Genomic DNA, 24,503 nt, shown 5'->3' on the forward strand with positions numbered 1-24,503 from the left:
CTTGTGATGTCCATGTGGATGTGACAACCCATTAAAAGGAATGTTCTGATATGAATCTTCCACCATTTAAAATTTTCGAAATGAAAACTCATTTGAATGCCCAGGGTACAGTAGGAATTGCAGTTCCTATGAATAATCTGCCGAGTGATAGTTTTACAAGACTTGCAGTGGTGTGGAAGAATTTTTCATCGATAGAGCACAAGCAGCTAATAGGCAGAAGGAATGAGTAATATGCAGGATATATGAGAAGTTGAATGTGGGCAATAAATTCCCCATCAGCAGTTAAATTAAAACTTTCAGACCAATTTTTAGTTTCCAGTCTTACCTTGACTTTCTCTAACCCTGGTATGCGGCAATCCCCATGCGAGGGCTGGTATTTCCTCCCCTTCTCAGTCCCAGAATCATTTTTCAACTCTTTCAATCCATTCTTGAATCCAAATTAACTATCAACATACAAATTGTAGCTACATTCACAAAATCCTATTATTCTCAGCTTCATTTGGTATAATAGGGTAGTTTCCTTCATCAAAGAAAACGAAAGCCATTGATTGCGATTCGTTACCCACCATTAGTATTCATAATATACAAATTATTTGGTTTTAGAAATACCGGTTTAGACGAATGGCAATGGTCATTTTTATCCTCATTTGAAAAAGGCGCCCATGGGATGCCACTCCACGTGACGTCACAGGGACCTAGTTTCTATATACGAGTAGATAAGAGTTTTACATCGTCTGAGATTACCAATGCATGCATGAGGCACAGAGCTCAGGGAAACATGTCTTAATAATCACCTATTAAACCTGGCTAAGGTCGGAAAGTTTTCTTCGTTTGATTAGGTATTGATAATCCTTATTTAAGCCAAGCACTACCAGCTAGCAGGGTACTCTGCTACCTGCTAGCATCCTGCGTCGTATCAGTGCTCAAAGCCTCGCCCCAAGGTCACCTCACTTGCGGCAGCGGGAACCAAAACGACGTCACACGAAGTTTTCCCAGCATTCATACTTAGCCGTCCCGTTTTCTTGCGCTTGAAAATTTTCACTTTTCATTTAATCGCGAAAAATAGATATCGTTATTTAAAAATCTAAAAGCGTGAAATACGTACTCCAGGAGTAATAATTTCTCGATTTAGGCAATAAAAAAATTATAGGAAATCACCATATCGTGGAGATTTCAACAATATTGTAGTTCTAGACCTCTATACATTACTCAAGTAGACCAATTCTACAATATTGCCATATACTTACGTAGTTTGGTTTCCTAATAACCGTAATTATGACTTAGGTCTTGAGAAGGTTCAAATTTGTGGCTTTAAGGGCTAAAATAGACAGGGAAAGAGGAGTTTATGGAAGAATATTGAAATTGCTCAAAATCAACATACTGTCTTCAGACAGGAAGCAAACGGGAATTATTTTCTTATCCTCACTTTTCAGTTAGCATAGAAAGTCATATTATGTATTTTTTTATCAATTTAAGGGTTCCTACCACAGGCGGTCTGGGGAGATTGGGGGTCCTCGGCTGGGGCTCATGATGACTCAAACTAGATAAAAATTTTTAAAAAAATTGCAATTTCATAACAAAATTCTATGAGAAGTGAAAATTTCAAAACTTATAAATTTTAATAAGGTAGTGTAGTTCTGTTAAATATTTAGTGAATGAATTTGCTCCTTGAAACTGCACTGAAACCTTAAAAAAAAATCTCTAAAATAACCTCTTTGAATCACCCTTAAAAAAAAGCATCAGGTCCCCTTTCATCTTTTTATCTTATAATTTTTTTATTTTTACATAGTATTTTGACATAGAGAGTGGAGTAAATAAAGCTAATAATGAAAATACAGAATTTTATAACAGCAAAAAAATCCTCTGGTTGAAGTAATCTGAATCTTTTTTATTACACCTTTCATATACGCATCACGATAGACGTGAGCATTGTGGGGGGGCCCCCCTAAGCTCGGAGCCCTCGGCTATAGGGTGGTTTCCTATTATTTTTTTATTGCATAAATCAAAAGATAATTACTCCTGGAGTACGTATTTCACGCTTTTAGATTTTTAAATGACAATATCTATTTTTTGCGATTAAATGAAAAGTGAACATTTTCAAGCGCGCGAAAACGCTACGTCTAAGTATGAATGCTGGGAAATCTCCGTGTGACGTCATTCTGGTTCCCGCTGCCACAAGTGAGGTGACCTTGGGGCGAGGCTTTGAGCGCTGATACGACGCAGGATGCTAGCAGGTAGCAGAGTACCCTGCTAGCTGGTAGCGCTTGGCTTAAATAAGGATTATTAATACCTTATCAAACGCAGGAAACTTTCCGACCTTAGGCAGTTTTAATAGGTAATTATTAAGGAATGTTTCCCTGAGCTCTGTGCCTCATGCATGCATTGGTAATCTCAGACGATGTAAAACTCCTATCTACTCGTATAGAAACTAGGTCCCTGTGACGCCACGTGGAGTGTCATCGCATGGGCGCCAATCTAGCCTTTTTCAAATGATAATAAAAATTGACCATTGCCATTCGTCTAAACCAGTATTTCTAAAACCAAATAATTTGTATATTATGAATACACTAATGGTGGGTAACGAATCGCAATCAATGCCTTTCGTTTACTTTGAGGAAGGAAAAGTTACCCTATTGCCAACCTATGACCTGGCCAGACTGCCCCTGGTTCCAGCAGTTCATTCAAGCTCACATTGCCCATTTCACATCCTGTACATTTATACTAGCTATTTGCATTATCTTCCAATCTATTGAATAATGAGAGATTGTAATAGTCTTCAAAAGTCTCTCACATGATGGATTCAAACATCTTGTTATTCAAAATGCCCAATATATTAAAAAAATTATTTTCAAACGCACTCATTTGCCTTTTTTATGTTTTTTTTAAATTAACGTCCATACAGAAAATGATATTATTATAAGTACTAAAACAACATAGTCACATGAAAACGGCATAGTTAAAAAAAATGAAAAATGACGCAGTAAAAACAGAATTCCAAAGGAACTCACAGCATTGATGTGGTGCGGGTGCCTATTCCCAAAGTGGTTTTCCAGAGATATTTCGTCAAAAAAGGATTTCCCACAAAGGGCACAGCTCCATTGTGAAGGACGGTGACGAAGCTTGGCTTCTTGCTGTGGCCAATAGATGTCTCTAGCTGGGTGAAAAGGGCACTCAAGTGGCAAGCGCCTTCCAACCCCATATTTTTCTAACACAGGAACCCATTTCTGTAAATTTTTAATGATAAGATAATTAATTACAAATTTATGGTTTGGATGAGAACACACTAATAATGTACAAGTGATGGCGGATTCTGTAAACCTATTAGCAACGAATAAAATCAACAAAGATACCGGCGCATCTAATACAGGAGAACACTAATTCTAACACACCCCTTAACTGAACAATAAAATCACTCAATTATGAACTCAAACTTAAAAATACAGCACCATTAAATGGAACTTTCTTGGAATCTAGAAAAACAAATATACTTTTTATTAAAAAACTGGAATGCATCAGAGAGTTTGGACTGTATTATTAGAATAGTAGTGCTAATGGCAATAGGTGTTATCAAATAAATGCAATTTAACTAGCTAAGTACTTCATAAATATATATCAATCAAATATAATACTAAAGACCTTACATGAAATTACATTTATTCATCCAACACAAGCAACGAAATAACTAAAGCTGATAATCAACCAACAACAACAATATCATGGTCGAAATACTTACGTACATTAAGTAACTACCATTAAAAACCTACCTAAAGTTTATTAATTACTAGCATCAGCTGATTATCGACAACAATAGGCTTATATTAACTTATCTTAAGCACCTTTTGCACAAGCCTGCGTACTACTGATGACTTGTCTCTCGGACAGGAAATTTTGAAGATAGTTGGACCAGGCCATGGGATAAGGGAAAACAACAAAAGGACGAGAATCTGTAATGTAATACATTGGTACAAGTGAGTCACAATAAAGAGTTAATCTGAAAGCAATAAAGCAGGAATTAAAAAGCATTTCTACGCATTATAGATTCTACAAGGAGGAAAGATCTACAGCTCTTTCTTCCTCAGAAAAACTACAGTTAATTTGCACACGGAACTTGAAATGACGCATAAGCAAATACAATAAGTATACACTCGAGGAAAGCATACATACAATTAAGATTGTCAATGCAAATGTAAATAATTTCCAACCAAAATTTGCACTAGAGAGAACGGAAATTATATTTTTCAAGTTTTTTTTCGATATGAAAGAGCCTAGATAATTCAACTACGAAAACTAAGCTTTATAATGAGTGAGAGAATGTCAGAAAATTTCAAAATAAAGAGAATCAACGAAAGTTATGGAATAAAACTCATAAGTTCACAAAAGATATGTTTTGATGCAGTACAGTCACTGTAAACAAACGTGAATTGCCCGTTTCTAACTAGCATAACATCAAAATACTACCAATGATACGATCAATAAGAGCATCCTACTAGGGTTACACAAAATACTCTTTGGAATGCTACTGTACGCTGATGAAAAGTAGTGTACTTACTTCAAGATTAAAAGATTTGGTCCTCATTCATATTCTTTCAGAGAAAACTTAAGAATTTTCATCCACCTGAAAGCAATATTCTGTAATTTATTGCTGACAGGTTTTATCACCGGTATTTAGCAGAACAGTGCGATTAAGGAGCAAGCATTAGATATTAAATTCATATGGTGCTATTACAAATTTCTATCTTACTTCAACGGTGAAGAGAAAACGGCAATAATTAGATTTGAATGTTTAAAATTAGGATATTCCTTCGATGAATAGTCATGACAGGTCGTCGCACTGCACTGTCGCTTCTGCAGGGCTGAATTAAGGTGACGCGTGTCTGGCGTCTTTTGTCAATTACCGAATTCGGACCGCAATTGTTGTTTTGAAATTTGCTTGATTTGCTGCATGTTTGCTGGTAATCCTGATAGAGTTTGTGACAGTATTTTACATATTTTATTGCGTTCATGAGCTGCCGTGTATTTTCACCATTTGGAAGTATATCATCCTTCGGGTGCTTCGCTTAATATGGGAGGTGGAGATTTAGTGAGTACACAATCATTACTCTCTCCGTATTTGGATTTGTTTACACAAGAGATCGCGGCATCTTATGAGTGATTTTTAAAATTATTTTTCTTCTCGTCAAAAGTCTATTTAATTTAATATGCTCATCACTGTACTTAGTCAATGAAGGGCTCGTGGCTTCGCTGTGTTCGTCAACTGTATAAGTTATGACTGAGTTACACATGGATTTCGATCATTTCTTTATTTACGTGCTTTAAGTTAAAGAAAAGTTAGCCCCCTTATCGGTTATTTCTTTATTCAGAGACATATGTCTAGTAAGGACAAGCTCAAAAGTTAAGCTGTCTTACTAAACAAACTGAATTTGAAATACCCAATTTCAGTCATTTGTAACGAAAAATTTCTCATGTGCGTTACTAAAAATCCGTAACTCCGGAATTCTGCATTTCAAGAGGTCAAAATTTGACATTTCTCTCTGATTGCTTGGTTTACTAATCAAAAATTTCATCTCAGTAAAGCTTTAGGTTTTGCTTCACAAGCTTAAGCTTCTTGCATCATAGATTTCCTAGCTGCATGGCTGTAAAAATCGGCATAATTTTGATATGAAAAAGTCTTTGTCATGGTGTTATGACTGTCTAAAACTTTTCCTTAGCTGACTGTTGTAATTGGTTGCAGAATCTCAAAAAGTCATGGCATCCATCAACCATGAAGAACATGGAAAAAGTTTGGAAGGCGGAACAGAGGCACGAACAAGAAAAAAAGAAAATTGCGGAGCTGCAAAGAGAAATTCGGGAAGAAAGAGAACGAGAAGAGATTCGGAAGTTTGCTGAGGATGGTGGAGTTATAGAGTAAGTAATGCGGTCATTTAAAATACGATGTACTTAGATGTACCCCATTGGGGGATAAAATTTATTATTGTTCGAAATTTGCATTCTATGTATCATTTGTCGTATATTGATTTCTATTTAGATTCCGTTAGTTAGTTTAGAGTTAGATTCATTTATGCTCGGTGTTGTAATTAACCTGCTCTCAGAAATAAGGAGAATAGTACTTTGGTATGCTCTGTTTAAACCCATGCAAAGTTACCCACATTCTTGATTTTATTTTATTAGAAAACCATTTCAAGTGGAAATGGTTTTCCACTTGTAGCTTATCAATGTTATTCATCAATACTACTGTTTCTCGTGATATTGATGGACTCATTCACCGATTTTTTTTATTATTGCCAGCTTTGATAGAGTTTGATAGACTCCTCTTTTGACATGTTTAATCTGTGGTTTGCTTCAAGCACTATTTGTGGTCTTAACATGGAAAATCTAAACCCTCTCATGATAATGCCATGGGATCATGCTTAGTAAGCCACTTTCCAGCTACTCCTTCGCCTTGTGTATGACCCTCTCGTGGTTTATGGTTATTAACACACTTGTTAGTGATTCCTCCCCTCAATGAATGTTTGAATACCCCCTACTGTTTGAATTAGTTTACTAGCCAGAACTCTAATGATATCTCCAACTCATGGAAAATTGGCGGCAATTGTGGTATTATATTTTAACTTATGAGTGGCTTACTGAAAGAATAAGACTTTTTTTCATTTCTTTTCTTTCCCTTCCATTTACCAAATTCTTAAAAATAAATTGTGATTTGTGGTCTGAGTGAATGATCCCATTCTAATTTCTTTGTAGGAACACTTCTCTTGTATAAATTATACATATCCTCTCCTATATCAACAATGAATATTAGGTTATATTTTGTTTTTTTTAGTAGCAATAGGTGTAGTAAATTTACCAAACTTCCAGAAAGCAGTTGCTTTAAATAAATTCTCAAGTGGGTGGTTTAAATCTTTAATGGATCATAATTTGTTTGATCATACTGAAAATTGTGTATGTACTTTTATTCTAATTATGTGAAATTTATAGGTAACTTTCTATAAATATTGTGCTAATTTTTTATAATCCATTATCATACTTAAACCCTTAATATCTTGATGATGACCACCTAAAAATACACCCTTGATCTTATTAATTTGTCAGAAAAAAAGATGAGCTGAAATTGGATTGGATGTACAAAGGCCCTGGTGGTGTAGTTAGCCGAGAGGACTACTTACTTGGGAGAGCAATTGATAAATCTTTTGATCTCCTGCAAGAAGCTGAAAAGGAAGCTGCCCAATCATCCTCAGGTGATGGACGAAGCTGTCAAGGTTAATGCTCTATCTTATTATTAATATTAGCTTGCCTAATCTACTTGTTGATGTACATGAAAATGATCACAGCTAAAACTACAGTTATGGGCTGGTCCACAATTTTTTTATTTTCAATTGTAATGGAGTTAAAAAATAAATAGACCTATATTTTGCCATTCCTTGATCCATTTCTTGCTTTTCAAGTGTGGTGATAAATCAATGTTTTAACTCTGGTGCAGATAAGTAGATTAGGTATTAAAATGCTGCATATCATGTTACCATTTCTCCCCTGAAGTGGTGCAGCGAGGGGAGGGGTTGGGGATAAAAACCCTCCCAGAACTTGGAGAAATTTTTAAATTTAATCCATTTTACTTAATTGGATAAATACCATATATGTCTGAATATAGTCCCCCCTTTTTTAGTACTTCATAGTGTAAGGATTAATAAAATATCCCTCAGAAAGCCATTAAACTCACCATGTTGAACAATACATATATGTATATGTATCTTAAAAATTTTGTGGGGAGGGCACACGCTACTCCCGTATTTCATACTCCCCAGTATAAGTTGCTCCTAAACCCCCCCCTAGCCCTAATTCCTAGATGTGTGCCTGCTCCTCTACTCCTTGGTCTTATGTTTTTCATAGTTGTTTACATTCTCTTGAGTGACTACTTCCATCAAAGAGTGGTTCTCACTGAAAGAGTAAAACTTTACTCATTCAAACCTTAATTCATTGACGTCAAACTGAAGGGGTGTGGTGCTATCTCTTGGCTGTTTAAGTCGTGGAGGGAGCTTGTTGGCATTGTGGTAGAGAGGGCTTGTGAGGCCGATAAACATGTGGGACATTTGTGAATTTCCATTCTCTTTCTCTTCTAAATATTACAATTAAAGCCCATCCTTTTTTCAAATTTCATCGATCAAATTTTATTGTGCTCCAATTCTGTTATTGTTCGCAACTCACTCATTAATATATGCTCAGGTCAAATTAATTTTCATTAAATTAAAGTGCAAAGCTGAGGTCCATTATAGCCTCACTCTTTCCTCTTCCTGATTTTTTTTGTGAAACATCTAAGTTTAGGCAATCACAACTATTATAAGTTCACTTTTGGTGAGAGATTCAATTATCATGTACCTTGGTATCTACAGGCTCTATTCAATGTATACCCTGGCATCTAGTACATAATAGTACTTATGAACATATATAAAAAAATTACTGTGTAATTATCTTTAAAATGATCCGCATATTACATATATGTACTATAATAGTACTATGCTCACAGATTTAGATGTACAATTATTTAAAGTATTGCTGCACATTATTATGATGGTGACAGTAAAATTATTTAATTTCCTCATATCATGATTAGATTGGATGTATATAAATACATGTTTAGTACTCACATTGATTATAAATACATATATAAATGGCAATCAATATGTAAATCCTCTTATGTATGTATTAATTTAAACTTCTAGTTGTTGATAGTCTTATCTTTTTTGTCAAGGCCTTCCTGGAAGATCTGGTATGCTGGATGATCAGGTTGACATTGCCAGAAAACTTCAAGAAGATCCCTTGTTGCTTATTAAAAAGAAGGAACTGGAAACCAGAACACAGATTCTGAACAATCCTGTTAAATTGAAGAAGTTACAGAGAATGGTATGGGTTTTATATTTTTAATGGCTTAACCCTTTAGCTGGTTGGTTGATGACATCATCAACTTCTGCCTATTGTGTTGCAATTTTTTCTCTACTTCTTGGCCTCAGACATTGGCATCATGTGTTTCATATGTAGTTGTTTACTCTGTCGTGGGCAACATTAGATTATGATGATTGAGGAGAGGGGGGCTCCATGATCCTGGGGCAAGTTTCCTTGTGGGGCTCTCTCCTCCAGACCTCCCCTCCAACTTTCAAGAACTGTTCGGTGCCTCTGACTCTTACAACTGCTGGTAAAACTATTGTTGTGTATACTTGCAACTTCTGGAAAAATGTTCTAGTACTTGTGGCCCTGTCTTTGTCCCAGTTCCTCGTTCCCCTTTATATCTTTTTGTACCAAACTCCTACCATAATAGGTGAACACTTGGCGTAAACTAAACTAGTCCTTGCTCTGTTGGGGCTGCATTCTATTGTCATGAGCTGTAAACTTTTCTTCTTATTACCATGAATGGGCTAAGTTAGTGTCACCAGTAGTGAGTAAATATGTATTAATGAGTTTCCTTGGTGTTAGGTATGCGATGAAACTGAAAATTACGAAAAACTTAGTTTAACAGATCAACACCTTCTAAAAAAATTTGATAGTGTCATATGAAGTTTTTCAGCTAAGGGTCGGATCCCACCCTGTGGGACCTTGAGAAATTAATCCTTCAGAAGAGGGGATTACAAGGATCTTCTAAGTGAACTGTGCCTCCCAGAGGGAAGTTCACTTAGGGCCAGTTTCACCAACGAGGATAATTGAATTAACTCGGATAATATTCTCAAAAACCGAGATATTACAACAATCGTGTTTCACCAGATGCATTAACTCGGTTTTGGGCTGTTATCTCGGTTTATACTTTTACTGACGATATTCCGCAGTTCAAAGCTTATTATCCGAGTTAATCTGAGGGCAGATGGCATGGCGCGCATGCAGCTTCATCAGCTCTTGGAAAATACGAATGACAGCGATGAAGAATATCGACATTCTATTCGGAGACCACGTTCATTATGGATAAATGAGTGTGCAGATTATTTTAATATATATGGTGAAGTACATTTATTTACTCATCCCAAAATGGCATATGAAACTGCAAAGGCAGTTCTCGCGCTCATTGAAGAAGACGAATTTTACTAACAAGGGGAAGTGGAGGTTTCCAATGCCGTATATTTTATAGCATTCAGAATGGCGAACACATCTATAAACTGGTGGTGATTCTAATGAATGGGCCTTTGTTTGGCTGTAATTAATTAATTTTCATGCGGTACTTTTAACAAGCCTTATTCAATAATGATTTATAATGCTAAAATAGCGCGGTATCTCATACCTCGGGTAGTTGGTATAGTGGTACCGTCGTCGACTCTCACCCGGGGGACTTGGGTTCGATCCTTCGCCGTGGCAACTTTTGCATAGCTTTTTTTTCGTCTTCGTTTTGATCACACGGCGACAAGTATATGAATAATTTTAATTGTAGCAAGCATAGACATGAGGAAAATTTTTTATCATCATAATGGGGTACGTGATCTCCCCTTGTCAAAGAAATTTCACGTTTCTTTCTCTTAAACTTGAGCTTTCCCATGCCTATGCTCCCCTTGAGCCAATATTTCCGACAACTCTTGCCAAAATATGTTCGTATTCATAAATGTCATAAGCCTTTCTTTGAATTTTCTTACATATATTTACAAAAACCTTTTATCTCTGTCCTCTTCCTGAATTAATACCTATGTAACATCATCGTTATCTTCGAAATCGCAATTTTACCAATGTGAGACGTAATTAATTATTGTAGCACAAAATAACCAAGAACTGTGTTTGTTTAAATGTGGGAGTCTCGGTAAATTAAAAATTTTCATTTTTAAATAACGATGCATTAAACAAAGGTGCTTACAAGTTTTTTTACCGCAATATTCTCGCATTCCTTGCTCTTGCTAAACGCGGTTCCCCTATTTGTTTTTTATTTATTTTTTACTACCCGTGCGTGGTATTTCGTAAGGCAAAGTTAATAAATCCTTACACGAAAACTTAATATTTGAGCTTTTCGAACTCTCATTGTCTATATTAATACTGTTGCTGTTCATTTTATCACTCTGTACTTTATTGTACACTTACCGGCTTATTAAAGCTGATTCCATGTCATACGGTTGCTTACCGTCATTTGTTTTTCCCACGTCAGAGTTATGAAAAACGTACAAGCCAAATCATTTATTCTGATTATCTCGGTTTTTGAAAACTAGGAAAAAACGTCGTTGGTGAAACACGGCCCTCACATTTCTAGATAATGATTTTAACCGAGTTTTTGAAAACTGAGATAATAGAGAATATTATCCGTGTTGGTGAAACTGGGCCTTAGAAGAAGAGTATACGTATGCTTCTGGATATTTTCACCACAGAGTGGAACTCTTGGGAGTGTACGGACAAAACGCCTATGATTAGCATGTTAAAAAAATTTGGATGTAGAGTGGTCACTGTATATGCTTACCGTACGAGGTATATCTCTTCAGAGCAGTGCAATATTAGTTTACCTAAACGTAAACTGGGTTCATCCATTCTATCAGTGGTGGCAGAAATGATAACTCCAGCTCCAGGTGTACATACTGTTTTTAATTTGCCTGCCTCTAGACGTATAAGTATTACAAATACAATATAGGTAACCGTACTGATTAAATCCCCTGCCACAACTCCACTGCAAGACTTTTAGGCCTCTCTATATCCATGTTTTTTTTTACATGTGTATAGTGAGCAATTTGTCAGTACACTGCCAGTCCTCGTTATAATGCAATTCTCTCTATATACTGTAATTGCTGAAACAAGCCTCCTTTTAAAGTTAAGGAGTGTTAAGTTGGCAAATAAAATTATCATTGAATGAAGTAACTATTTTAGACATCTCTGTTTTGGTTATCTAGTTGCTTTGTAGGTTGAATCAGTTTGATAATTCTTGATATGCAAAAAAATTCTGGTGTAGTCCATCCCTATTTTTAATTGTTGCAAAATGATGTAATATCAAAAAAATAACCTGAGTCATTATTGGATATTTATAATGGAATTTTGATTTTATCTTGAGTGCTATTGTATTACCTTTTAATAGTTGCTAAATTGTGATCTTTCCATCTGATTTTAAATACTTTGCATCAATTGCCATGAAATATTTTTTCTCGTGTCGATTCATGTGGCAGGATTGGAATATTACTCATGCTTTTAAATCATTTCAGTTGAAAGAGGAGAAGTTGAAAGTTGGCAAAAAAAGCAAGAAGAAGAGTAAAAAGAAAAGGAAGCGGAGGAGTAGCAGTAGTAGTGATGACAGTAGCGATGGAAAAGACCTTGATAAAATCCTCGCTGCCAAGTACAACAGATTGAAAGATCGTCTTAATAGTGTGGACGTGACCAAGTTGCTCTCTGATGATGAAAGTGAAGAGAATAGGAGGAAGGATCGGAGGGAAGCCTCGACAAGCCATAGCCACGAGAGTAGTGGTCCCTCAAGGCAGAGGCATGACGACTCCAGGAGTTACTCAAAGGACTATGGATTAGTGGTGAGTGTGAAAGTATTTAAGATCTAAATAAAACAAGTCTTTTTAATGAACATCAGAAAATGCTGGTTGACAAAAGTTTCACTACGGTGAAGTCACATTTCTACCGTTTCTTTTGTGGATCTTGTTGCTTTCAGGTGCATTATGCAACAATCATGCTTCACATTTGAGGGCTGATACAAGTTGCATGGAAATCTCATGTGTCGGGGGATGGTCAGAAAAATGGAGTTCAAAAGTATATGTACTAGTACTCTTAATTCAAAAAGGCATATGGAATGCCCAAGTTATTAACAAGGATGATTATGTGGAAGATGTAATTTTGCTGACTCAGGAAGATGTACTGTGAGCTACTTTACTCATTTATGGTACCAGCATATTACTTTTCACGGAAATCCCACATCAATTCATATATATTCCATCAGTGTTCAGATGTTAGAGTAGAAATAAATCACATAAATGATTACTAATGTCCAACATATTAAACTATGTACTTAAAGCATACAAATTTTCCCAAGGCTTGACACAGCTTTCAACATGTGGTGGTGTCTTGTTCTGCTATCCTGCTGGAAATTAAGATATGCATCTGAATTTATCTATTTGCTGGTATTTATAGTCAGTTTTCTGGGAAAGAAATGAATTTTTCTTAATTCCGAGATTATATTTTATAATGCTATTTGTATTAATCATTTGTGTTACTTTTGGGAAATAATGCATCCCTATGATTTTTGCTCGAAGTATAATTTCTGCTGGGATCATTGCCAAGAGAATGAGTATTAACTGCTCCTTTTCTCATTCTTATTCACTCTCTCTCTGTCTCTTGTACCTCTGTTAAAAATTTCTCGTATATATATATATATGGACCTACCACTTCAGTTCAAATTCAGGCCTATTCTCCTATATTCTATCGGTAAATCCTATTCTGTCTCTTCCCTTTCCATGCCTACCTTGTATTCTTCCCTCTAGCTCAGTTCCCCTCCCCACTTAATAGTATTCGCTTCATCCAAACCCTCTGTGTCTCATCTAGAAGCTCTCTCCCCTGGTCCACCATATCTCGCACTATGCCATTCCTCTTTGTCCACTTCATCTTCCCCATCCTCCTCAATGTCAATTTTCTACACCACACCCAGGAAAGGAAGTGGTCTCTCTACCCTTAATATGTGTTATCAATACAGTTTTCATTCAAGATATATTTTGAATGAAAAGTTGCAATAGTTGCTAAATTGTGCTCTCATCCACTATCTTTCTTTCTTTGATTTAAGATTGAGACATGAAGCAGTCATTACATCTTGATAACTATCCCGGTAGGAAGAGTGAAATGTGGAGCAAAATTGACACAGAAGCTGCATTTGCTTAAAGGAAACATAAAGAAATGATAAAAGAGTGAAAAAAGGCTCCATGAAAATATAAGTTCGTCCTCGGTTGTCTAAAATATCATGTCAGTGAGAAGAGGTCACTTTCAAAATCCTACTTCGTGAAGATAATAGGCTAAGAGAAGTGGAGAGCCAGCCAATTTAACTTCCATGTAGTAGAGCCCAACTTCAATATCTTCTGATATCATATCAGGATCAATCATTAGGCTTCCTTTGAAAGGGAATCAAGACGGGATATGTTTGTAATTATGTTTTATGTCTTGATTTGGGTGACACTTGTATTAAGTTTGCTTCTTGTTTCTCCATTTCTTGCTTCCTCATAGGTTCTTTTTTAATCCCTCTGCTGGATATTTGTTATTAAAACCTTCCTTATTAACTATAACAATTTTTTTCACCATATAGATTTTATCAAGTTTGGGTCTTTATTGTGCAGTAAGTTTATCAGGCAGGTTATTTAACCAACCTGTGTGGTAGAGGGGGGGGGGGTTTCCCTTATAAATGGAACATGTATAGGATCTATAGGATTTGGTATTGAATATTATGGTTGAAGAATTTATCTTTCTTATCATTCATCATTTGTAAAAATTTCAACATAACTCAGTCTGGTGTATTTGTCTTGGAAAAGCTTTAAGTTGAATGCCATTATCTTTTATATCAAATATAGAAATTGAGTAAATACATATTTTAACTCATTTTGACTACAGTAGTAGAATATTATTAGTGATTGCAGGTATTCAGTCATCTCCTCAACAATTCTAGGAATAGTGTAATTACAGCTTAATCATATTTATTGACTCTGACACTTTCTTTCTTAGTTCACATTAAAATCCCTTTTATTTCAGTAAATATTCAATTATTCAGAAAAAAATTAAGTAGATTATATCAGTTGAGTCATCAAAGTTAGTATTTTTTTAAACGTATAAATTATAAATGAAACATTTTTATTTGACATAACTATTCACCCAATATTGTATCCTTTTTTTTCTAAATTGAAAATGATAACTTCTAAGTGTTTATGGGAAATATATATTAATTACATTCTAGAACATGAGCTAACTGAATTTGTGTGCATCACTCACTGATCGACGTTAGCAGCTCTGTCCTTTACAGTCTTTCTGTTCCATCATCATCATAGTTTTCTGGATGTCATCTCTAGTGCATTTTTCTTCCTTAGAAACCTCCTGGATATGAAAGAAGGCCATCGTCAAAACCCACTTCAGATACGAGTGACAGGTCTCAGAGATCGTCTAAGCCCACCCCTAAACCTTCGAGTGTGCCACCACCGCAGCAACAGAGGGGACAGAAGAGAGCGCTCACCGAAGAGGAAATGGAAAAGCGGAGGAGGGAAATGATGGACAATGCCAGGTGTGCCCTTACGTTTTCAACTTGTGTCATTTCACGAGAATGTCGGCTCAATTGCTAATTTTTTTATGGTGACAGTGATTGTAAAATTTAGAAACCTCTGTTTTTTTGAGTTTTCTCATATATAGTATTCTTCTCAAACCGTTAACAGTAAAAAATCAACAGCATTAACAGTGATTAAATTGGTTTTTTGGTCTTGAAGTTTTTGATTCAGAGTTCGTTTATTTTAAATTTCATTTTATGGAGCTTAAAATTGTCATTGAGGTGTCAGCCTCTTACCCCCAATTTTTTTATTGTAAAAATAGGGGAGAGATTATTGCTTCATTTGGTGTGTTTTTCATTTCTATAAGCACCTACAGTTTGCGACCTCTAGCCACCGATGCTTGGTTTTTGGAAACAAATGCTGCTATGTAATTGGTTTGCTATATTTTCTCTTATACATGGATATGCAAGTTTAGGAAAACATAGCCTTATTCCTAAGGGAAATAGCATTGATACAAAAGAAAAGCAGTCACATAAGGTGCATATGGGAATTGAGGGCTTTATGCTTCAACTTTGGATATAACAAGTGATTACCTGGTATCATGAGCTCTTATTAAACCTATCATCCATTGTTTTTGGAAACTATTTCTATTTAGGGTATTTCATGATGTTAATTATGCATTGTCATGTTGAGAACATTCATGGTAGATTCTCTTTGATGAGGTAGTAAACTTTAGGATTTAATTATATTGCCTATACTGTTTTTTCCTCATGTGCTTACATGCAAGCTGAAGTTTAATAGAATATGTTGAAGGTTCTCTAGGCCTCATTGGGGTAATTTGTATGTGTACTATTTAAGTTCCTATCACCTCAAGATGGTGCAGCACTATTTCTGTGGTCAGTTATTTCATCACTATAAAATTATTATGTTTGGGATTGGATAGCATCCTGGAAAACAAAGAAATTCCCTATAAAGCCTGGAATTATCTGGGAATTTTTTAATTGCTACATAGTGGACACCCTGCTCTGAACTTATGAAAGACAATAGAAGGTAATAGCAGAATATTATTAGTGGTTAATGGAAAATCATTTGTATGGTTGAACTCCCAAGGTGTCAGTTGTGACATCCCTCTGTCTTATGGTATGGTATTTGACGACCAACAGCTGAGGTAATTTGCACCGTGAGGGAAGGGTAGGCAAGTAAGTGTGGAGAGAAACCCGGCGTCGGCATTAACCTGCTCTTAACGAAAGGCACCGAGGGGACCACGGCTTAACGTCCCATCCGACGGACGAAAAATTGCGCTTGAAATGTCCTCCACACAATATTCAAGCAGGGATCGGGCGCTCTCTGATAATTCTTTGCCGCTGCCGGGATTTGAACCCAGGCCCACCGGGTGGGAAGCCAACACTCTAGCCACCACACCAACCCTATCCCCCTCTGTCTTATCATCTTCCAGAATTCATTGCTCACATAAGTCAGTAGTGATTGTGCTTATGTCCTCCTTGCCGAACAAGAACTCCTGCCATTGAAAATTTTCTGGCACATCTCAATTTTGACTAGGTGTTAAAAATGGTTACTGCACTTGACAATGACCCGGCAATTTTGGGGCTTCTTTGCCCCCTAGTATCAGGGAACCTAGATAGCTTACAGTCCGGCCGTCAAGAGTTGTCCGATGACTTTTAGAAGGGTCTACTTTGGGGTAGGACGCAAGGTTGCCAGGTAAGAAAGGGTAACGCCCACCTCACATGTAAACAAAAGGGTTCCGAGAAGAAAGGGTCTAGAAGGGACGACGAACGTGAAGGACCCAAAAGAGGAATCTTTTGTTTAGGTGATTAGAAGAAAGGGCTTGTTTTGGTGGCTCAGGCTTGTTTCAGTGCTTCATATGTATGTGACGTTGCATGACTAGGCGAGGGTGTGAGGTGCATTTGGGTACAGTTTCTCCCCCAAACGCACCTCTCCCTCCCGACAGACTCCTCCCCTCCTTTTGAACTTCCATCAGGCAACTCTCGCTGACTGGATGTAGTAGTCAGTGCAGTGGCGGACCTGGAATTTATTATTTCTCGTGGTAATTGATGTGAATTCTTTAGATGTGTAAGAAGCGTGCCACAGTTAGAGGTTATTCATTACCTTATTCCATTGACTATATCTATTGTATGTACTAAAAACTAATTTTGTACCAGAGTTGCCTGTATCTGGCTGCATAACTTTATCTCTGGTGGTATAAATTGTCCATGATGTCTGTCTGTGACGATTGTCTATTTCATTTTCCGGGTAATTGAGCCAAATAATTGCATTTTTAAACAGTATCTCCCATGTCTTTATCTGTAAATTTTAGGTGGCGTGATGAGCAAAGAGAACGTAATGTGCGTCACCAGAAGGAAGAAGAAAGAAAGGAAAAGGAGGCTGAAAAACGAGAGTATGACACAGCATTTCTCAGGTAGGCTATGAGTTTTTGGATTCTTTTGTCTCTCTGAAAAAGTTTTGAAAAGGATATTTTTCTTGTGCATTAATTTCATAAATTTATTATTATTAATGCGTTCTAATAGTATTGGTAGTATTACATGGGGTATTTGTGAATTCTTCTGGTCATCTGCCCTCCCATTGTAGATTACCTTCTTCAACTCACATTCAGACCTATTCCCTTTCATTCCATCTATAAATTAGAGATGGGCCATTTGAATTTGCAAATCCTTGAATCTTTCAAATCTGAAGTAGGATTTGAAATTCGAAAACTCGAAGCAGTCACTCATGTGTGTATAAACCATCGGTAACAAGAGACTCCAGAGAAATATCTTGTTGGTAAATTTTACTTTTCCCAGAAGGAGAATAATCTATTTTTATAGGTAAAACATATAGCTTCCGGGCAATGTTTTCCCTTTCCTACTCCTTGGATTACTGAAATTTCAACTGAGAGCAAGCAATGGATTCAAAAACTAGGCTTGTATTGTAAGAATATGAATCCATCATCTCATGTTGCGACATTAAAGTAAACCAAGTACATGTGAATTATAAAAATTCAGCATATTGCGATACAGACAAAACGTAAGCCAAAGGATGCTTACAAAGGAGAAGGTATTTGAGATATTCAAGAACCTTTTGAGAATTAGATTTGGGGAATTATAGGATTCGTCCCATTTCTACTATAAATACTGTTCTCTTCCCCCTGCCTTTGTCACACTTACTATTTATGTAAGTGTTTTTCCCTCTAGCACGGCTTTAACCCATTCCTGCTTATTACTTGCTCCATTCAAACCTTTTGTCTCCTCCGTATCTATACCTAACACACGTACCAGTGCCAGTAATCCTTTTGCTAATGAGTGTCACCTTCATCTGCAAACTTCACTGATTTCTAACATCAATTGCCTGTACTTTAATCCAACTCTTAACTCATCCGTTACCTCGGACACTGTTTCCCTTGCAATTATGTTAAACAGGAAAGTGATAATACAGTAAAACCTCTATGTAGTGAACCTCTTTACATCGTAAACCTCCATACTTCGTACCAACCCTCTGGTCCCGCCAGATTTACATGTAAATTTATAGGCAAACCTCTATATAGTGAACCTCTTTTATCTCGTAAAACCTCCATATATCGTACCAACAAGTCAGCCCCGAGACGGTCTAACTACCTCCGCAAATCGTACCGAGACAACTAGAGACCATTAATGCAGCCGCGATTACCTACATGGAATGACATTTTCAGCGATAAATGTATCACGCTTATTTTTTTCTTATACACCTTTAATAATTTTCACGTTAACCATTAGTTAGGGCATCCAACTATCTTAATCATATTAGGTGACGTAAATGAAGACAAAACACATCGTTTTCTCTCGAATCATGGTCAAACTCGCGCGATAGCACTCGCTTTCTTTTGCTAATGGCTTTATTTTCTTGTAAGTGCCTGCATACTATGTTCAATTAATAAAAGAGGCAACCAGCGCAGCCTATAATCACTTGCTGACGGAAATATTTCAACAAACTTCACTTCCATCCATGGAGACAGAATTACTCGACCGCATTGCTACTTCCGCTTCTAAAACGAAAATATTTCATGAATTTTCCGCGACTCGAAATAAATCATAGAGTTTCGCAATTATTTTATTCCCATATTTCCCGGTGTAGCACTTTCTTGCTACCGCCTTGGTAATTTTTTCGATGCTTTCGTGAACGATCGTAGTTTAAAATTTATTGCGCTTAGCGACTGTCATATGTCTTGCCTGCGTATTTATGCCGCGAAATCTGACTCTTCCATCGGGAGTCCGGGACGTCAATTTCTAGCAATACTGAACGAACATCAATCCATGCGCGACAGTGTTAGGTGACGGAGACAGCTAATTAGCTGATAAGCGGTCGGGCATTTAAATTTTTTACCGTCGCCGCCGTATTCTAAAGTAGTTCGCCCAGCATTCTCACCGGGAAATCACGTTCTTTCGCAGACCTAGCGTTTCTGTGTGCCCTCAACAGAGTTTTTCTTCGGAACGCTACGTGCATTGTATTTTGGAGAGAGGGAATTCAACAAAATTTTCAAATTTACGCTCAATTTTTGTCTATTTTTTGCAGTAGTCACGTGTTTATTTTTTTTATAATCTCTAACAAGTCACATGTTATAAGAATGATAAATCAATTCTAAAAGATATAATAAGGAGTATTTTCAATTATTTGCCATTAAATATGAAAATTACTTAATTAATCATAGGCTGATGATGGATTCGAGAAATAAAAGAAGGGGACTGCTTGACATTACCACATAATTAGCAATTTTCCTAGCCATAAACGAGGACAGGCAGAAGGCAGTGACCTTTGGAATACCATCATTCACCCTCACATCTATTTTAAACAACCGAGGAAAAACAGAAGAAACTGTATGTCTAGGCTACACAAATAAAAAAACTCAGGCAGTTAAATACGAGGATGAAGAAATTATGTTTAGAAATATAAAACTATTGTTCTTTCCTCCGAACACTATTAGTAAATTAAAACCCGTAGACCAGGGAATTATTTCTTAGGTCAAAAGGCATTAACGAAAACAGCTAGTGATTTATTTGTAGTGAAAATGAAATAAAAAATTGCTCATGGAATTGTAAACATTATTTCGAAAGAGTTTGAAAAAAAAATGTAAGCGAACCCATTAACTAATTTATTTTCCAAAAAGGCCTCTTGAACAATTTACTTTTACCTCTGTGTAATCATTAAATTGTAAATATATGTTCACTTATGCATACCTATATGTTTAAATATATTAATATAATGGCTTAAAAGACAGTAGCACCTTTCATTTCCCAAGGATATGAAAAATTGGTGCCTACTACTAAAACCTCTCTATAGTGAACCTCCATACATCAAATTGCCCAAATTTTGGTCCCCTCCATTACGATGTAAAGAGGTTTTACTGTATACAGCCCTCTCTCACACATTAACCAATTCTTGCCTCTCTCAGATTCTCCTTTCGCTGCCTTCACTTGATCTGTCTGAAACACATACTGATTCCTGATAAGTTGCCTATAAGTTCCCCACCAATCTACACCAGTTTTCTTAAAATTACTTATAGTTAGCCAGTTATATATTGTAGCCGTTGCTGTTTGGCTCGGTTCATGATGTAGTAAAGAGGCCTTTACGAGGTAGGGAAGGCTTGCGTAAATTATGAAGGGTCGAATAAATATTGTAAAGTGTTATTTAATCTTATGTAAATGCTCATGTAATTTTGTATGAATGTGTGTGTGAATGTGAAGTGATGAATGAATGCCTAGATTTTGTATTTTCCCATCCCCCATCCCTCCCACGATTCTTCCGTCTACGAAGTGGAAAATTCCGGTGCCTACGTGATACGTGGCATGTTTCTCCCCACCCCACTGTGAAGCCGGAACACCTGCGTACGGAGATGATGAAATCCTCCAACCCCGCCCTCCACAGAAAACCACCCCCCCCTCCCCTACGGAAGAATAGCCGGAAAAAACCCGATGCCCGGGGTTTTTCCGCCCACCCATCCCCCTCCCAGAAAGTGGCTATATAAGCGGAGCGGACGACATGAGGAAGAAGGATTCTGCTGGAGACATCGGCCGGAGGCTCTGCCGGATTAGGTACCAGGTCTGTGAGGAGAGAGAAAAAAAGAGAGGCAGCACAACGTGGAAAAAGACGTGAGTATTGAACGGCGGTGACTTTGGAAAGAGGAGATAAGAAGAAACCTTCCTAGCACGCGCAGCAGAAGACGTCGATCCACGGCGCCAACACAGGAGTTCTCTCATCCCACAACGATACTAGTCGCTGTATCGAGCCAGCCGAGGAAATCTTCTCCACCAGCAAATCAGCGAGAGTGTTAAGTACTCCAGCCACCAATATCCCCAAATTTTCAACAGAATCAGAAGAGCCCCACTCCCCATTCCCTTCTTTCTTCCATTCAAGAGAAGAAGAACAGTGATATTCTCCCGTACATTTTTTTTTATATTTTTTTTTGAAGTTCCCCGTGTCCCTGTGTGTGTGTGTGTGTATGATTAATGGTAGTTAGTAAGACAATAAGAGATTATTTGGAATTGGCGATTGTCATTTATCAAGCATTTTTATAATATTTCACGCTAACAATTGTGATCAGGGTTTATTTTCTTTTTTTTGTCATTTATTAGTTGATGTTATTAGGTTCAGAACTGGCCAGTAGCAGTAATTTAATTTGTGGTATTCAAAGAGTTATTCATTTATGTATTTTGTGGAACATTTCCTATTTAAAGTGATAATTAAACGTGTTGTTGGAACTGTAAACTGTTACGTAAGCCTTCATTATTTCGTACGCGCCAGCCTCCATTCAGCAAGTGAACCTACCCCAACTTATCTTTCCATTTCCTTTTCTCCCCCTCCATTTCCCCTAGCCATCGAACCACGGCCCGCTCACCTTGAGCAATCCCTCCAAGCTATCCTCCCCCACCCCTCTGAAAGTGGAACCCGGACGGGACGACGGACGGGCGGGTTACAATATACATAGTTACCCAGTCTTTTTTAAATTAATTATTGAACATTTCATGAGTATGCAATTAATTTCACGAGTTAAAAGTTACATAATTATGATGATTTCCTGGAATAGCTTCAGATCTGTATGCCTCTAGAATATTCCCTTTTCTGACTGAGTCTACTTCAAAATCATTTCAGCTTTTTACGTATACTTGTATGTATCTTTAAACTGTAAAAGCCTTTCATTGCATCCGCATTAAGCTCTTTTAATTTCCTTCATTAATCGGTATTTATTTTGACCCTCATCAATAAAGACTCCTTTTTTTTCCTACATTTTTACACTTGTGTGATTTTTATTTTACTGTATTCTAATAGATTATGTTCTTAATTGCAGGAAGCAACTTTCAATAGCTGCATCAGTTGGTACTGTGGAAGGTAGAATTAAGTCTAACATAAACAATATACAAAGATCAGGAAGGTCCATGGACATGAACTTTGCTAAAAGATAGTGTATGAACCAAGAATATGACTTGTGTACTGAGTGCTGATCTTCAGTTTTTTTTAGCTGTGTTGAATATATGTATGTATGTAACAGAGTTGAGAGATGGCAATGACAATGTAAAAAAATAAATTATGGTTGTTTTTACTAGTCCATTATTCCTACAATTTTTTAAAGAACACTATTTTGATAAAAGTTGCATAAACAGCAACAATAAGTATAAGGTCTTCACAACTTCAATCAAAATTTTGTTCAAAGGTCAGGATAATTTTTATAGAATCAAAGGTTTTCCACTCCAGAGAAAAATTTAGGTTTGAAGGATAAGCTTGGATAAAATTAGGTGGACATCAAAGGTTTATCATTTCAGGGTATTGGGAAAAATAAAATATTTAAAAAATCAAAAAGCCATGAGATAGACAAAGTTTGTAATTCTTGTAAAATTTTGAAATAAATCGATGGTTTAGTGTAAAGAAAGAATTTGGAGAGGTTCACATGTGTATTATTGAAAATGGTGAGGAGATAAAGATTTTCCATATGAGAAGATTTTGGTTGCAGGTTAAGGCTTGGGAAAATTATTGTGGAATTTAAATATTATCCTCTGTTGTGGCTTCCCTCCCAACTTTTTCCATGCATCCATCTTGAACTTGCAGCATAATAGGCCCACCTCCTTGCATTCTGTCATAAAACCCTTTTCTCTTCCTTCCTCTCCCTCGCTTATCCAATATTACATCTATTCTATTCTTCTTCTGATTAATCCTCAAATCAGGGTAATCTGTAGGTCATTATTTACCAGTTAAACAGAAATACATAGGTAACTAAGGATGTTTATTATAGTGCTGAAGAGAAAGGTTTAACGAAAGGAAAATAAAATTCGGCAGAATTATTAGGATTTAAATGCTACTGGAGAGTGTGAGTAACATTGCATGTATTTTTGTTAACTTTGAATCATATCTTTAATAATGGGTGTAAAGTTTTTTGAAAATTAATTGCTTTCCACTTGGGAATGGAAATGATCAACTGTGAAACATTTTCGAAAAGCTGAGAACATTAAAGATTTGCAAATTGAAAAATTGTTAAAAGGGGCAAATAGTGTCTGGTGATAATTTCAGTAAATTTGGTAGAAGAATTAGGTGGTGAATTTAAACAACGATCTGTAATCAGAGGAAGGTAAATTGAATCTTGAAAAAAAACTAATTTCAATGATAAAAATAATGATGGTTATGATAAGGTAGAGTGCAGGCAAATCAAAGTAATCATGATGACAAAACCTAAGGAGTAAGGCCCGGTAAAAAATCCTTTGCAATAAATACGGAAAGCAATCTTAAAATCCCACTGCTGATAAATCCAATCTTATTATTTACATTCAGAATTCACTTGATTTTTCCAAATTTTTGTCGAGTAAGGGGGTAGAATTCATGGGAAGACAGTGTCCGAATGATGAAGTCGACAAAAATTTGAGAATGGGACTGGAAAATATGATTTAGATTATTATATTTAGCATTCACATAGAATTTTTGTAAAGAAAAAAAATTAGATTGTAAATTATAAAAATAACATTAATTGTACAATCAGTTTGGCCAAAAATTTAGGTATGTGACCTCAGAATGGAATGTTTTTTGTAAGTCATTAATCCATTTAATTTCTAAATTACTCTCGAGGATTCAAGCAATTTGCAGAACATAGGAAAAAGGTGGAGGAAGAATAAAATCGATATGAAATTTGATTATGCAAAGGAAGGATAATACTATGTATTTTCATTTTTCAACGTAAATTTCCAAAAGTTAATGCACATCAGGAAGTACAATTTAAAAGATAGCTCAGCAACGACAGAATAAAAAAATAGACAAAAGATTTTAGAGAGCGACAGCTCAATAATAAATTTAGGTACTTATTAATTAACC

At 36.3% G+C, this 24,503-nt stretch overlaps 2 protein-coding genes across 7 annotated transcripts in view; one reads left to right on the top strand and one right to left on the bottom strand.

Annotated features, from left to right (window-relative positions):
• The window catches only part of LOC124155596, a 40,394-nt gene extending 35,543 nt beyond the window's left edge, over positions 1–4,851 (bottom strand). For 3 of the 6 annotated variants that reach the window (XM_046529552.1, XM_046529554.1, XM_046529553.1), the window contains exons 1-3: positions 4,550–4,850; positions 3,837–3,944; positions 3,009–3,224 (exon numbers count right to left, since the gene is read on the bottom strand). In XM_046529552.1, coding sequence (XP_046385508.1) covers positions 3,009–3,224; positions 3,837–3,944; positions 4,550–4,576 — 351 coding nt within the window. In that variant the 5' untranslated portion in view covers positions 4,577–4,850. Of the gene's footprint in view, positions 1–3,008; positions 3,225–3,836; positions 3,945–4,549 lie in introns of all 6 variants that reach the window. The other 3 variants (XM_046529551.1, XM_046529556.1, XM_046529555.1) reach the window with 3 other exon arrangements.
• A 47-nt stretch (positions 4,852–4,898) lies between these two features.
• Positions 4,899–22,760, top strand: LOC124155598 (pre-mRNA-splicing factor CWC25 homolog). Its single transcript, XM_046529557.1, has 8 exons — positions 4,899–5,080; positions 5,732–5,904; positions 7,087–7,253; positions 8,741–8,892; positions 12,135–12,452; positions 14,994–15,184; positions 17,500–17,601; positions 22,498–22,760. The coding sequence occupies exons 1-8, from the start codon at positions 5,063–5,065 to the stop codon at positions 22,610–22,612; spliced, it is 1,236 nt and encodes a 411-aa protein (XP_046385513.1). The 5' UTR covers positions 4,899–5,062; the 3' UTR covers positions 22,613–22,760.
• Positions 22,761–24,503: the final 1,743 nt, after the last annotated feature.

Source organism: Ischnura elegans, chromosome 3 (genome assembly GCF_921293095.1).
Source record: "Ischnura elegans chromosome 3, ioIscEleg1.1, whole genome shotgun sequence".
Taxonomy (NCBI): Eukaryota; Metazoa; Arthropoda; class Insecta; order Odonata; family Coenagrionidae; genus Ischnura; species Ischnura elegans.